This window comes from Hydra vulgaris, chromosome 01, assembly GCF_038396675.1.
Source record: "Hydra vulgaris chromosome 01, alternate assembly HydraT2T_AEP".
Taxonomy (NCBI): Eukaryota; Metazoa; Cnidaria; class Hydrozoa; order Anthoathecata; family Hydridae; genus Hydra; species Hydra vulgaris.
In genome coordinates, this window is record NC_088920.1 from 52,130,001 (window position 1) to 52,146,983 (window position 16,983).

The 16,983-nt window shown below is 25.8% G+C and overlaps 1 protein-coding gene across 1 annotated transcript in view; it reads right to left on the reverse strand.

Annotated features, from left to right (window-relative positions):
• Positions 1-16,455, reverse strand: part of LOC100211357 (WASH complex subunit 2A) — a 105,879-nt gene extending 89,424 nt beyond the window's left edge. The window contains exons 1-5 of the mRNA XM_065788550.1: positions 16,142-16,455; positions 14,723-14,815; positions 9,277-9,348; positions 1,362-1,421; positions 1,151-1,268 (exon numbers count right to left, since the gene is read on the reverse strand). Coding sequence (XP_065644622.1) covers positions 1,151-1,268; positions 1,362-1,421; positions 9,277-9,348; positions 14,723-14,815; positions 16,142-16,351 — 553 coding nt within the window. The 5' untranslated portion in view covers positions 16,352-16,455. The remainder of the gene's footprint in view (positions 1-1,150; positions 1,269-1,361; positions 1,422-9,276; positions 9,349-14,722; positions 14,816-16,141) is intronic.
• Between the last annotated feature and the right edge of the window lie 528 nt (positions 16,456-16,983).

Consider the following 16,983-nt stretch of genomic DNA (forward strand, 5'->3'; position numbering starts at 1 on the left):
TTTGATCAAATAATTTTGTTTATTATCTATTGCCGCATTTAATAAGTTACTTAGAGAAACAGAGATAATGTCAACGATTGGTTAATCTCAATAGGATTTAATATGCTTATATAACTTTTATACTATAGTGAGGAATAAATCAAAAGTTCATTTTTGATAAATCGAGATTTACTAGATTTTTTAATAGGTCAATGATTTTTTTGTCGATAACAAGTAAATTTAATAAGTGAGGGGGAGGGGGAGGATCTTAATAAGATTGGAGTAGGTGAGAAAACTTTCTAAAAATAATAAATGTATATCGTTATCTTAAATTTTATGAGGATTTAGTGTTGCAAAGGGGTACCAACGCCTAAATTATCAAACCAATGCTTTTTCCAAACAAAGTTATATGTAAAAATGTTCAGTTGAATTATATTTGACACAAAAGTATTTAAAGTATTTAATTTTTGAACTTTTTTCGTTTTGTATTTTTTAAAGGTTTATTACATTATATGCGCTTATGTGCAACTGGAAATAAAAGTCACAGTTCTAAAATTTTTATGGAAGTTTTTAGATTTTTAAAGTTTTATTATATTATATGCTTATGTGCAACTCGAAATAAAAATCACAGCAAAGTTTTTTTGCCAAAAAGACCCAAAAAAAAAACAGTAAGAATTAGATAATGGTCTTACCAGAGTAAGACTAAAGTGGATGATTTTATACTTAAGTTGATAGAGAAAACTTTGGAGGGAGGGGGATAATTAATAACCTGTCTGACTTATAAAATAAGTCAGACAGGTTATTAATTACAGTATAAATCTAACTAATTTAGGGTCAAAGTTAGCAAGCTTCTACTGTATTTTTAAGTCACTCCTATGAAAATTACATAAGATTTTGAAACTTTGAGAAAAAAGATCACTCATTTAATATGATTTATTATTCTATTACTTTCAATAAAACTTTTAATATCACTTTATTTCTTTACTTATATTTTAATAAATTTTTAAATCTATTAATTATAATATTAAATATTATTTCTTTTAAATATTAAACCTGAATATTATTATTAATAATTAATACTATAATAATTACTATGACAGCATAATAATTTAAAAAGTATAGTTAATAATATATATAAAGTTTAAAGATTTAATAATATTTGCAATATTACCTTCAATAGGCTTTACTTCCATTGTAATGAAAGCATTATCTAGAACAGTAAACCCATAATCTACTGCTTCTTTAAAACGTGGTATAACTTCTGCCTCTAACTCCTCCCTTGTTTTACTCTAATCAAATAAAAAATGAATTAAAACAGAATAAGCCTAAATTTCCATAGTTTATTTATAGTGTGCAAACAATATACAAATTATAAATCTTACTTTTTTTGGTAACAATTCTTTATCAACTTTTTCATTTACTGTTTCTTCATCATAAACTCTCTACATATATATATATATATATATATATATATATATATATATATATATATATATATATATATATATATATATATATATATATATATATATATATATATATATATATATATATATATATATATATATATCATTTTTAAACTGTATAAACATTTTTTTTACAAAAAATTGCATAAAAAATTGCAAAAAAAATTGCAAAAAAAATCTTTTTAAAATAGTAATTTTTAATAATTTCTGATCAGTAAGTCAAGTTAAAAAACAATTTTTTCTAAAAATAGAAAAAAAAATAAAGCTAGTAAATAACTCCATTGCAATGGGAAGATTTTAATTTAACTTAATTAACTAATTTAAAGTAACTTAAAAAAACAATCTTTTAAAAGATTATTTTTTTTAAGTTTTAGAAAGACATAGAAAAATAGTTTCAAGTGTTTAAATTTATCATAAAAAATGCATACCTACATAAAAGAAAATTTAAATATAACACTTTATTTTAAACAACCATTATAATTAATTTTTGATTTTATTTAAAGTCTTTGTGTAAAATAAAACCTTTAGAAAAGATCAACGATTAAAAGTTACTCATAAGCAACAATTTTTTTTATTGCATTTAAATTGCTAAAACATCAAAACAGCTGTGGTCAAAATATAAAGGAAAAAAATTAAAAACATGGTTAGTTACAGCGTACGATTCCGCGCCATTCCTGTCCCAGCCTGATGAATGTATATTATATCAATGTATATTAGGTGAATGTATATTTTGTCCACATATATTATATTATTACTATAAATTTATTTATTACAGTCATAAAAAAAAACAGACTTAAAATAGGGATAAACTGTTGCTCTTGGATAATACATAGTAGATGGAAAAACAAATTTTGGATTTTTTTATTGTTTTCCAATGCCACTAGGGGGGCCTTGAATTACCATATTTGTGCATTTTTTATGCTTTTCATCGGTATTTTATTTCTTAGAATTTTGATTATAAAATTTAACTTTGAATAGTGCAAACTGTTGCTTGTAGACAAGTTGAATTTTTTGTTGTCTTTATTTGTTGCTAAAAGACCTTGAAAAAGAATGTAAAATGGTTTTTATTTTACCATATTTGTGAATTTTTAGTCTTTTTTTATTGCTATTAAATAACTTAATTTTTGTTATAAAATTATTAAATTTTATTCTGAATTGTGATAAATTGTTGCCAATTTATGATAAGGAAAATAAATGGTAATTAGATTTTTTTTTTTGCCTTCTCTTGCTTCCAGGGGACTTAAATAGCGCATTTTTGGGTTTTTTATTGGTATTTAATTATCTTAAGTTTTTAAATGTTTTTCAAAAAATAATTGGAACCAACTATTAATTCAGTGAACATGTGGTTTCTAACTATTTTTCTAACTGTGTTGTATTTTAATAATATTTAACAATTTTAATATTTTAATAATTTATCTAACTATGTTGTACTTTTTCGTTATGATTCAAACTTTTTAAACTAACATTTTTATTCATTTTCAAATAAATTGTAGAAAAACTTATTATTTATTATATATAAATATTATCATATTTTATAATGCTGAATTTAGTTAGTATCCCTTAGAGCATGTTTGACACAAAACTCTTGACAGCCATCGCAACTGAGGTAATGACGAGATAAGTCGCAACCCTTTTTATGAGAAAACGTGAAAGTGTATGCAAATATCTAACTTTTGTAAACTTCAAATTATATAATGTTAAAACATATTAAAACAAATTTTACAGTTTTACTTTTACTTGGAAACTGCATTGCGGCAACATCTTAATTTTGATTTATTTACCCTTTTATAAAGATTTTTGTTTATTAAATAGCATTAAAACCTTTCACAATCAATACACCTTAGTGGTCGAAGTGTTAGCTTGCAGAATTTCTGAAGCCAAGAGCGCTGTGGTTCAAATCCTAAAACTGAGACCTTTTAAAAATCTTATTTGATTTTTCTAAAACACAAAATAAAACATTTTTTAAGTTTTATAGATATTATATATAACATATATAGACCATCCAATTCGAGTATTCGAATACTTGATATTCGAATATATTTGCGTGTTTTTTTAATATTTGATATTCGAATATTTTCTCCAATATTCGAATAATTTCAAAAATGTAAAGGCAGAGTAAGCTTTTAAAAAAGTACTGTTAATTTCTTGTTTTGCAAACGAAAAAAATATTTCTCTTTTTGCAAACGGAAAAAATTCTTAGAATTTTTATATAACCTTGAAGTGGAAAACTTAAATTGCATTTTTGTATGGTTTTTATTTTGTGTGACATTATTTTTGTTTGCTTTTAGAAAACAGTCGTTTATTTAGATTGCTTAAAAATATAAATACGTATTTGTTCCATAAAAAAAAAATCTTAATAATAATCTTAATAATAATAATTTTTAATATTTTGTGAATAAATAAATATAATATACAATTAAATAAATATAATATAATATACAATTTGCGGTTGCATAATTTGAAGTGGTAAGTTAAAATTTTTTAGATTTTCTTAGATAATTCATCTCTGGTTTTTTTAGCCATGTCAAAAAAATCCAAGGTGTGGGAGTTTTTTAAGAAAGACAAAAAAAAATGTGGTAGGTGCAACACGAACATAGGATGGAGAAGTTCAACTACTGCTATGATTAATCATTTGAAGCTAAGACACAACATATTGGTATCTAAATTGGTATCAAATGACAATGATGGAGAAAATAATATTCCTAAGAAAAAAAAAATACTGAAATAAGTAATATTTGGCCATTTGTAAAAAAAGAATCTTTAAATGAAATATTGTCAAAAGTTGCAGCTTTTGATGGAATAGCTATCACAGCAATGAGTAAATCTCAAGCTATAGCTGGTTATGTGCAACAAAAAGGTTATAAAATGCCGAAAAGTCCGACAACTATTTCAAAATGCATCAATAGCTTTTATAAAGAAAAATGTGTTGAACTGCGAGAAAAATTTGAAAAATTAAAAACAGCAAATCATAAATTTGCTATTACTGTGGATGAATGGACAGATTGTACTATTTTACGTTATGTAAACGTAACAGCTCATGTGATTGGAATAGACTCAAATAAAATTGAATGCTATGTTCTGGGTTTAATGGAAATAATTAAGCAGGCAAATGCAGAAACAATTAAACATTTGGTTGAAGCAGTTAGCAGACTTTGGGATTTTCTTAAAAAATGATGTTATTGCATCTACTAACGATGCAGCAGCCGTAATGAAAAAATATGGCAATATATTAGGTGTTTTAAATCAACTTTGCCATAATCACGCGCTTCATTTAGCTGTGATGGATTGTTTTTATATACCAAAAAATTCTATTCGCAATGAAGTGTTTGACGATACCGAAGATTTTGTTGATGAAGATGTAGAAGAAGATTCCACAGAAGATCAGTGCTCTGATTACAATTTGGTGTTCATTGAGGAAGATGAATATGATATGACGTTAGATTTTGATCAAATTATTAACAGGTTAAGAGGTGTTATAAGAATGTTTAAAAAATCGGCTACAAAGCATTCTATTTTGCAACAAAATATAGCTCAAAAAATGGGGAAAAAGTTAAAATTAGACATAAAAACACGATGGAATTCTTTGAGTGTAATGATTCAACGATTTTTAATTCTATCAGAATGTGTTAACAAATCCTTAGTCGAATTGAATATTGATCCAATTTCAGAAAATGATAAGTTTGCGCTGCAAAACCTTGTTGATGTTCTGGCACCAGTTAAAACTGCTGTTACTGAATTAAGTAAAAATGATGCAAATCTCATAACTGCTGAAGGAGTTTACAAATTTTTGTTTGAAAAGTTGCAACCAATGCAAACTAATATAGCAAAAAAACTGATACATGCGATCAAAATAAGGATGGATGAAAGAAGAGATCCAGTTTTAATGACATTGATCATTTATCTGCAGAGTGGAAATATACCAAGTTCTAATGCTCATTTTAAATATTCATCAAAAAATGAAGCAATATTATTCACTGTTAAAGCTATGGAACAAATATATCCACAAATTTTTGAAGAGCAAATTAATAATGATTCTAACTCATCTGATGCAGATGATTTAATAGAATTAACATCACCAGTTGCAGTCGGATTGCAAAAAGAACTCCAAAATGCAATAAGTTCTATTACAGAACCAAAAAACTGTCATGTTAGCAATCGCAGCGAAATTGATAAATATATTGAATTGAAGAAAGAATTTCGTCAATTGGATTCTTCTAAAAAACCGTCGACAACGCTGGACGTTTTGTATAACGCTTTAATAACAATACGCCCTACCTCAACAGCTTCTGAAAGAGTATTCTCAACAGCAGGTGCAATTAAAACGAAAAGAGGAACAAGTCTAAATTTCGAAACATTCAATTCTCTTTTATTTTTAAAATATATGTTTTTAGAAAAAAAATAATACATATATAAAATAATAAAATCGTTCAAAATAAAATATAAAACACTTTTTTAATTAGATTATTATTATTTTTTATTTTTTTAATATGTCTTTTAACTTTTTGATAAATTATTCGAGTATTTGATTACTCGAATATTTTCAGATTTTTCTATTTGATATTCGAATAGTTGAAAAGCTTGAATAGTTAGATGGTCTAAACATATATAAAGAATTTGTATATTATAACAAACAAAAGCGAGAGAATTTTTAAAAAATCTCAAAATTTCTAAAAACATCAAAACATCAGGAGAAATTCATTATTGGCCTGAAAAAAAATAATGGTCTGAATCATATTATGAAAAAATTTAATAAGACAGTCCTGCTATCCAGAAGGTGAGGCAAAGAAAAAAAAAAGAAAAGCCAGTAGCTACAAAAAACTTAAAAAATCTATTATAACAATCAAAAGTCTTTTTTGCCATATGACCAGATTGAAAAAATTGAAAGTATATTGTGTTAAGGGCAAAACGACATCAAGGACAGTGCATTAAACCACTGATCTATTGAATTTATGCAAGTAATTGAAAAACAAACCATTTTATCAACTCTTATATCAATTTTAATTAATCAACACTTTTTAAGCGGGTTCTCTAAATAAGGTCAGCTTTATATTGCATAGTTAGATGCTATGCAATATAAAGCTGAGCTTATTTAGAGAACCCGCTTAAAAAGTGTTGATTAATTACAATTGATATAAGAGTTGATAAAATGGTATAACATATTATAACAATAAACAAATATGTTACAAATATGTTACAAATATACAAATGTAAAAAATCCACTTATAATGTTTATAAACATTTTATAACATTTATATTTTATAACATTTTTAATTTTATAATTTTTATAGTTTATAATTTTTTTTTTTTATAGTCTATAGTTTTTTTATAGTTTTTATAATTTTTAAATTTTATAACGTTTATAAAGGCTACTAACATTTATCCACTTATAACATTATAAGTTATAACGTTTTATATAGGATCATGTGTCATGTAAGAAACATTTCTAATTATTATAATTCTTTTTTGCTTTAACGGTTTTGTTTTGAATTTTTGCATTTATGTTATTGTATATAAAAAATTGACAAGATTGAAAAAATATGAAACATAGTCTCATGAAAACATTTAAACTTCAATTTTAGATTTGCCTTTCCCTTAATAATATCTGATTTTTTTTTAAATCCATTTGTATATGGTTTATAAAATTTAAATCTATTTCTGGAATCTGCAAATTGAGCAAAACTAAATATATATTTAGAAAATTAATATTATTTCGATTTCTATGGCAACCAATGGCTGTTACAAGACCATAGCTGGACTTGTAACAGTGGTCCTGTTTATGGCATTAAACATGAACTTACTTTTTGCAAACTTCCAACTGTTAAGGAAGTCATGCAGCACTGTTCCTTTTCTTTATTAATAACAACTTCCCAGGACTACCAAGTTAAGCACAATAGTTTCTAGAGTTTCTGAAAATGTTACTGACACCAGGTTGAAATCTGGCATTCCAACTGTTACAACGCAAAGAGTGCAGCAGAAAGCAGAATCTTTACACAATAATTTGAGAAAAGGTGAACCAAAGACTTCAGCAGTATCAATTTATTAGGTACAATAAAAAGTACACATATAACACTATTTTACAAGACTTTGTATTGGTCATAAGAAATGATCAAGCTAATTATTCAAGTGCTAACCTAATCTAGCTACTGCGCACAACTACTGAATTCTAAAGCAATCTTTATCTAAATGTGAAAATGCTATAAAAGTTTGTAAAGCTCCATAAAAAAAGAAAAATTCACACCTGCATATTGTATTTTTTTTAGCTTTTTTTATAAAAAGTGACCAGAAAAAGTTATTACATTTTTTCCATATCATATTCATATCATATTTAATTTATAGCACATATTTTTACATTGCATATATTGTAATATCAAAAATGGCTTATTTTCAATTAGAGAGTAGAAAAATAAGAAAAACTTTTCTTTAAACAATATTTAGATGTAGAGCAACAACAACTATTCAAAGTAATTTAAACAAAACAAATGATGACCAACCCTACTATGTACCTACCCTACCTATCCTACTAGGAACTTAATCTGATTTAAATTTAAATAAATCTCTATAAATTTTTTGTATAGTGAGTTTGGGAATAGATTTTGCAGCATACTCAAACTATTCAATTTATATAAAGACATAAACTGTCCATAATTTTATTAGTAAATAAACTGACAATTGAATAAAATTTTAAAATTTTATATGATAAAAAAAACTTTTTTCTTAAATTAAAAAGATTTTTAACTATGCTTTTTAATTAATAATAATTATCATTAATAATAATAACCATTGTTACTAATAACTAATATCACACATTATATCAAACTGCAACACTAATATATAATATTAATATATATTTATGCTATAACCAATAATTCTGCTACATTATTTAAAATTCATTTGTCTTCAAAATTTCAGTTTAGCTTTAAATGAATTCACAGAAATGAAATGGTAATAGTAATAAAAAGATGCTCTGTTTGTTAAACAATAGTGTTAAATAAAATGATGTTCTGTTTGTTAATAATGTTTAAAACAATGTTCTGTTTGTTAAATAACGTTTAGGCAAAAATTTGTTATTTTGCTATTGAAAATCAGATGATGATATTATATGATAACTTCTTAGAAAAAACTTCCTCTGTTAAATTAACTTTTTAATTCCATTGAATACCTTGTACATTTGAATACATCTTACAACTAAACTAGTAAGCCCCAACTACCTTAACCTTTTCTTATAACATAGCTTTTTTAGTGGCAATATCAATCTAGTAGAAAGAAGATGAACCTTTTTTAAAATATTAATTTCATTTTTAAGATATGAAAACCACACAGATACAGTGAATTTAATTAACAATCTAACAAAAGTTGTGTATACAACTTTTAGTAATTCACTGCTGAAACCTAAAAATGTATGATATAATGTAAAACATAAAAAAAGACCTTATTTGCTTTACTTGCACGTAGAGTTATTTGGTTTTTCCATTTAAAGTTAATATGTACCTCATATTTTCACTTTTTATTAAACTGTGTTGCATTATAAATATTTTTCCATGATTTTAATGTAAAAAAATGAAAATTTATTCAGAAAGATATTATGGTTGGGCAGAGGGTCAAAACATCATCAAATGATTTTTGAATTTGAACTTAATAACGAAAATTTGTTACATAAATTTTTGGTCAAAAGGAACAAGATAGGAGAGGTGCACCATGTAACTCATAACAAATTTTTTTGCAATCATCTTTATGAGTGGCTGTTAATAATTTATATACTTGAAAAGCAATTTTAACCATTAAAACTTTGTAATATATGTTTACAAAAAAAGAAAAAAATTAAAAAACTTACATTTTCTATAAACTGACTGCTTGATAGCATCAAAAAATCATTAAATGTGTTATGAACTTTTACTCCTGACCCCTAAAACAACAATTTCATTTTGAATAAAATTAAATTTATAACTTTTAAAATATTATGATGTTTAAGTAATTGTAACTGTTATATAAATTTTTTGTTCCCAAAATGAAAGACAATCTATGCCCTGGAGAAACTACTTGTATCAGGATCTCTTGTAATTACTTTAATACAGCATGTATAATTGTTTTATATCATAATCACACAAAAAAAAAATGATTTCTTAAGATCAATTATCTAGTGTAGATTTTTTCAAGTATGACATTTTACATACTAGATTGAAATAATCACAAGAGTTCCTAACAATAGTCATTTTTCCAGGACAGATTTTTGGTATTTTATATTTGAGTTTTCTTTCAATAACCTAGCCTAAAATAATTCAAAACATTTAAATAAAGAAAATTAAGATAAAATAAAGAAAGATTAAGATAAATAAAAAGATTAAGAGAGGGTTATAACAACAATTAAAAAAAAAAGAAGCTTTTTTTTGTCTAAAATAGCCCTCTTGACTTTGAATAGGCAAATACAAATGAAGAAAAAAAAATAAGTAGAATAATTTAAAAACAATAATACATATGAATAGTAATAAGTTAATAAAATACATTTGTCTATTTTTCTGAAGTGTTTAGCAGTGTTGTGTTTGGGTGAAGACAACATGTCAAAAATTTTTTTAAAGTCAAGTAAGTTTAATCACATCAGGGCTCGAATTAATGCAAAAAAATCTAATTGCAAAAAAAAAAAAAAAAAGACTCCCTCCATCCTCATTCCTGATGCCGCTTTGTGGTTAGGGGGGGTGTTAGTATAAAATTGTATCTTTTCTACATTAATTCGTAACTGTTATTTCTTGAACATAATATCTCTTATATTATTTTATAAGTTTTTCGTTTGACGGAGTTTAAAATGGTCTAAGTTACTGTTATAATTTACAGCTTAAGTTATAATTTTAAGTTTAAGTTGCAGTTATGATGTAATGAGCAAGTTATGATGTAATGAGCAAATTATGAAGTAATGAGCAAGTTATGATGTAATGAGCAAGTTATGATGTAATGAGCAAGTTATGATGTAATGAGCAAATAAAGTAATTAATACTATTACGATTTTACTTTCAGTAATAATTTTACTTGACATAATACTTAAAAAAGTAAAAGTAAAAACGCAAATATTTTAATATTTAAACCACTTTAATTAAATGTAGAAAACTATTATTTATAAATTATTAGTTGTAATAAACTATTAGAAAACTAATACTTTCATGTTCACAATAAAGCACGTGTTATTTTTAAAGAGTAATAAATTGTTATTGTAAAAAGTTATAAAACAACAACAAAACAAACTGCAAAGTTTTGACAATATAAATAACTTGTTAGTATAAAACAACTTTGCGACGCTGTTCGTGTTGCTGTTTTATAAGTTAAGTTATTATAACATTAATAACATAAAATGCGTTTAAAATAAAATGAATAAAATAAATAAAAATGTTTAATTTACAATATTTAAAAATCAACAAATGGATATTTCATCTTCCAGCAAAGAATCAAATATTACAACAGAAGCAAGTTTTGTTATAGCTTGAAATATTGCAAGAAGTAAACATCTTTACACTGATGGAGAGTTTGTTAAACAAGATCTTTTAGATGTGATCTTAGTTTTAGATCTTAATAATAGCAAAATTCAAAGGTTAATTTCAAATATTTCTGTTTATCTATATACAACTGAAAGAAGAATATCTGAGATTAGTGTCGAATTTAAACAGCGCTTGTTAAATGACTTAAAAAATTGTGAAGCATTCAGTTTAACATTAGATGAATCAACAGATATTCAAGATAAACCTCAAATGGCGGTATTTGTTTGATATTTAACATCAGATGTACTTGTGAAAAAAGAGTTGCTGGATTTAGTAAAGACACAACTTGTGAAATTGATTTAAAGGAAGCCCTTGACACAGTTCTGGTGAAAGCCAATGCTCTTAATAGCAAGCTTGTTAGTGTTGCTACAGATGGTGCAACAGCAATGGTTAGAAAACATGTTGGGCTTCTTGGTTTGCTAAAAAGTGATACTACGCATCCAGAGTTTATCCCAGTTCATTGTGTGATTCATCAAGAATTTTTAGCAGCAAAACATTTTAATTTTCCATTGTTTTTAAATCAGTGTGGAGATTGTAAATTATATTCAATCTAATGCAAAAAATCACTGACAGTTTAAAATTTCATTAGCGAGTTGGATCTTGTTGACAAACCAAGTGACTTGTCGTTTTACTGAGCTGTAATTGGCTTTCAAGTAGTGATGTTCTTTATAGGTTTGTAGAACTATTAGAACCAATTAAATCTTTTTTGCTTGAAAAGCAAAAGACATTTGAAATCCTTTACGATGTAAATTTTTTACAAGATTATTTTTATTATTTTTAACTGATGTAATGCAACATTTACAAAATCTGAATTTGTCACTTCAGAGAAAAGAAAACAATATATCTGATCTTGCTCAGACTATTTATTTTTCAAAAAAAATTGCACTATTTCAAAAAGATCTTACCTTAAAAACTTTTAACCATTTTCCTCAAATGAAGAAGATAATTCTTAATCCTAATCCTACAATTCAGTATGATGATCATGCAATTGAATCATACCGGAAAAAACTACAGAATTCATTTGAAGACTTTCAAAACAGGTTTAAAGATTTGTATGCTCTTAAATCATCATTAGCATTTTTAGTAAATACTTTTTTAATTGAAATTACTAGTGATGGTTGTCCAATTCCAGGAAACTTACTTGAATAAACATCTCAATTTGAAATGGAATTATTAGATTTCCAAGAAGATCAAAATCTTCAAAGACTGCATAAAACACTAACTTTAATGGATTTTTTGGAAAATAGTTTCTGAAGTTAAGTATCCTTAACTAAACTTGGTTCAACATATAGATGTGAATCTTTATTTTCGACTATGAAATTTGTTAAATCAAAGTTTTGCACAAAAACATTACTTTTAAGAACTGCAAAAAAGGCTAAATTAGAAAAATAAATAAACAAACAAAAGACAAAAAAATTGCGAAAATATTTTTCTTTTTTTTTAAGAAAAAACTAATTGCGAAGGTGTGAAAAGCAACCACAATTCATGATTGCGATATGCTTAATTCGAGCCCTGCACATTATGATTTTTATCTCAGTTAAATAAATATATGCAATATGTATAATTGCAAATAATAACTGTGTGATAACTATACAGTAGTGGTAGTACCAGGTTCAACTTTTTCTGCGCAGAAGCCGTATTTTTTAAGATTTTATTTTAGAATTAAGGGATTGAAGATAATAAAATAATACATAAATTAAAAATATTAAAAAAGTGAGTAAACTCTTCGACTGTAGTAAGTACGAACAATAAGCAGTAAGAAGCAGGCAGCTTTAAATTATGGAGCTCCAGATGCAACCCTCAGAATTAGGGTCGGCATACAGCAATGCCGTCCTAACTACCGACCCCAAAGTGTTTGAGGTCAGCAAAAAATTGCTGACCTTGTTTCAATGTTTTATGGTAAGACCTTTGTATTAAACATTTTTTGCCGACCTCTTACAGTTTGAGGTCGGCAAATTATTGCCGACCTCATTTTTCCTAATTCCGAGGGTTGCAGATGCGACACTGAGATATTAGCTTAAAAAGATCTGAGCAGCTACTAACAAGAAATGGGAGGTACTGTACTCTATTCTCAATTCGCATTAAAAAAGATACAGATAATTTAATTTAAAAACTGATTTTTTGATATAGCAACAATGAAGCTTAAATATTTTACATTTGAAGTCAACATTATTAACAGTAAACAACAAGGCTGTCTTGACTGGTTGAATAGATTTTTAGAATAGAATAGATTTCATATTCATAACATCATCCAGATAACAAAACCCAATGCAAAAATATCAAAAATATCAAAACCCAATGCAAGTCAATTACGTTGCTATGAACAGTGATGTGCCAGGAGGGTTGGACCCCCTCCCCCCCCCCCCTTCACAAAAAAACTGTCATTAGGGCCCCTAATTTCTTAAAAAAAAACTTCTGATATTTCAAAATAGTTTTCTAAATTTGAATATGGGCCTCCTAATATTGCTAGACCTCCCCTCCTCCTACTGGGGAGTTTGGAGGTTTTAGACACAGCACTGGCTATGAAGCTCATGTTGCTTTATTTATTACTTTATTGCTTTATCTGCATTCTCTGACATTTTTTTAATAACATTAAAAATATTGATATAATATAAAATTTAATTTTTTGACCTTTAGTTAAGTTTTTTAGGTAGAAATATTTTATTGATTTATTTTATAGACGATATTTTGCTACACCAGTTTTCAACTGTAAGCTTTCCTAGTTCTACAGACCTAATTGAGTTTTCTAAAAAGCCTAGCCTAAATCTCCAAAAGATTCTTTGTAATCTCTGGATTGCATTTTCCTATGCTAAGATAAGATGATGTTTAAATTGTATAAATCATTGGTAAAGGAAAGCAAGATTTTATACTATCTGACTTCCTTATTTATATAGTAGAAAGTGAAAATAATTTAGGTATAGGGTTTAAAAACCTTTAAAATCAAAGATTTGCTTTTATTAAAAATGTAGTTTATAAATGTCACTACCCTTTAGCCAGAAATTCAAGCCAGTAAAACCAGTAATAAACTTCTAAATAAATAAAAATTGAATAAAGAAGTATAAACTCTTAGTGGGTAGTGATTAAGCAGAATTATCTTTAGAATTAAGTTTTTTCTTACTGAAAACCTTTTTTTCTAGGTTTCGTGTAAACTTTAATATCAAATGAATCACATAAAAACGATAGCAAACAAGTATAAACAATAATTTGAAAGAATATTAAAGTAATTATGTAAAAATATAAAAAGCAAGAAAAATATTTTTTTAATTAAGCATTTAAAGTTTTTTAAACACAAGAGTTTTTCATATTTAAAAAAATTAAAAATGGCAGATGAGGTTGTGGTGTAATGGTAAAGCGCTCACTAAATCAAAAAAGTTCAAAAAGTTTGAGTTTGATCTCTACAACATGCCTGGTAGTATTACACCTAATTTAAATCTGCATGCTGTGAGCTTGTTTGCCTAGATTGTGCTTCAGTGTTAAGAGAGGGTTGTAACAATGTTTTTTTGTTTTGTTTTGTTTTTAATTAGTAGTCAAGAAGAAAATTAGCTCACAGACGACTGATAATAGGCAAGAAAAAAAATATGCTTACAGACAACTGACAATAGACAAGAAAAAAATCTATTTATAGAGAACTGGTGGCAAACAAGAAGATCTATTTAATTATAATTGCTCTATTAATTTTATTCTTTGTATAATATACTTAATATGTTCAATAAAAATAACAACATAATGAAAACATGTTAAGGGAAATAAAATTACCTTAGTAATATTGTATATATTGTCAACCAACTTTTCAATATCTGTTGTTTTTGATAATATTTGATGAGAAAACTCTTGCAAATAAAGCAGCAACTGAAACAAAGCAAACCTAATTCAAAACAGGACTTGCAATAACAATAAATTATTCTGAAAGAAATTATTTAAGCCTTTTTTTGGAGATTTTTTTAAATATATTAAGTAAATTCAATTAAAAACAAAAAAAGGTTTAAAATAAACAACTTTGTGTTTGATTTCTTTTGCATCTAATCTATTTTTAATAAGACGCAGAAATTTGATAATATTGCACAAAATTTTTGGACTATAAGATATACAAATAATTTGAAATATATTTAAAAAGATATGAATAGGTCTAAAAGAAATTTTAAAAAAAAATACAACTTAACAAATAAGGTAAAAATTTATTACTTTCATCCCTTGTAATGACAATGCAAAGTGATGAGTTTATATTTTTGATGATATGTAATACAAATTTTTAAAGAAAGCATACTAAATATTTATAAAAATAGTTGCAGAAACATAGCAGCTTTGATTCATATTGCATTTAAAAGCTTATAAAAATGACATATTCTGCTTAGCAACAGTTTAAAACTTACTCAACAGTTTAAAAATAAAGTGATGTGGAGTGAGCTATGTCACTAATATGAAATATCTCTGTGGCTTTATAAACTTTATAATAAAATTTATAATTATAAACTTTATAATACAACTGCTACAATTAGATTAAGTCAAAAAGTTATCAGCTTTAAAACAATTTATAAGTCAGAAGAGAAAACTTTTACAACACTGAAAAGTTAATCTGTAAATTTTTACTTCAAAATAGCAATTTTTACACATATTTATTTATGCATTAACCCATGATGTACAAAGATTAAGGTAAGTGTACAAAAGAATGTAGTTTGTTAATTGTATGGAAGTTACAAGATTATTTGTTTGTTTGAAAAAACTTCACTAAAACTAAGACTTAAATATAAAATAAGTATATAAATTTAATTATTTTTTTGATTACATTAATAAAGAATACTTAACTAAAACTAAAGAAGTACACAAATATCAGAACTTTGTCGTATTATACTTTTTATACTTTCCATTTTAAAATTTTTTATTTATAGATTGGGAGATGATGTTTAAAGTTAAATTGAAAAAATGTATATTTGAAAAAAAAAATTATTTATATATGATTGTTTTGAAACACGTTATGTAATTATAAACCTTGATTTTCAAAAAATGTTTTGAATCAATTTGCTCGCAGTTTAAGAACCTTTAACGAATCATACATTTAACTCTAATTTTAAAAATAGGCAAAAAAAATGATTAAATTTTTTCAATAAAACTTATTTCAACTTTTTTTTGTCACAAATATCATGCAGTTTTGAATAAAAAACATAGATCGCTTATTACCCCAGCATCTCCTGCGAGAGACCACTCTTTGCTACAGTTTCTCAGTTGAGCTGGTGTCAAAGGAACTGTACCAGTCTTTTCTTTAACATAAACTGTATCGTTAACTAGTTTGTTTGTAGATACTGGAACACTTTGGTTACTTGATAGATCAATTACAGCAGAAAATATTGGTGGAGGTGGGGGAGGCGGTGGAATTGATACAGCAGCCATTTTTTAAAGTCGCATTAAAATCGCAAATACAGATCCCGTTTAAATTGCTAAACGGGATTTGTATCAATAGGGTTTCCCATCTCATTTCGACATTCGACATCAATAGGGTTTTAAACTTTTTAACTGGGGTTTTTACCAGTGAATACATTTGATCAAAAAACGCTAATTACCGAAAATTCTGAATATAGGACGATTTATAGATCCCCCACAAAAATATTGCAAGTTAAAATAACGGATTGCGCAACTTTTTTATCCACTAGTTGTTATTTTTTTCTTAATGAGATTGAAACGGTTTAATTATTAAGACATAATTATAAAATAATTTGATTAATTTATGACTATTTTTACGTATCCCACAAAAGATTTATTAAACTGTTTATAAATATACAACTAATCGCGTTATTAATACGAAAAAAAAATTTTATTTTTTAGTTTGTTGAAAATTTAATTCAATTGATTTTTCTGAGTAATATGGTCCTTCAAAGTTTTCAAAGGAGCATATTTCACAACTTGCGCAAGTTGTGAAATATGGTCCTTTAAAAAGTTGTTCTCTTTCTACTGGATCCAAACATTTGTATTTGATGTCTCCTATAAACTTGATACTTCGCTCTGCAATATCGTTGACACAAGAA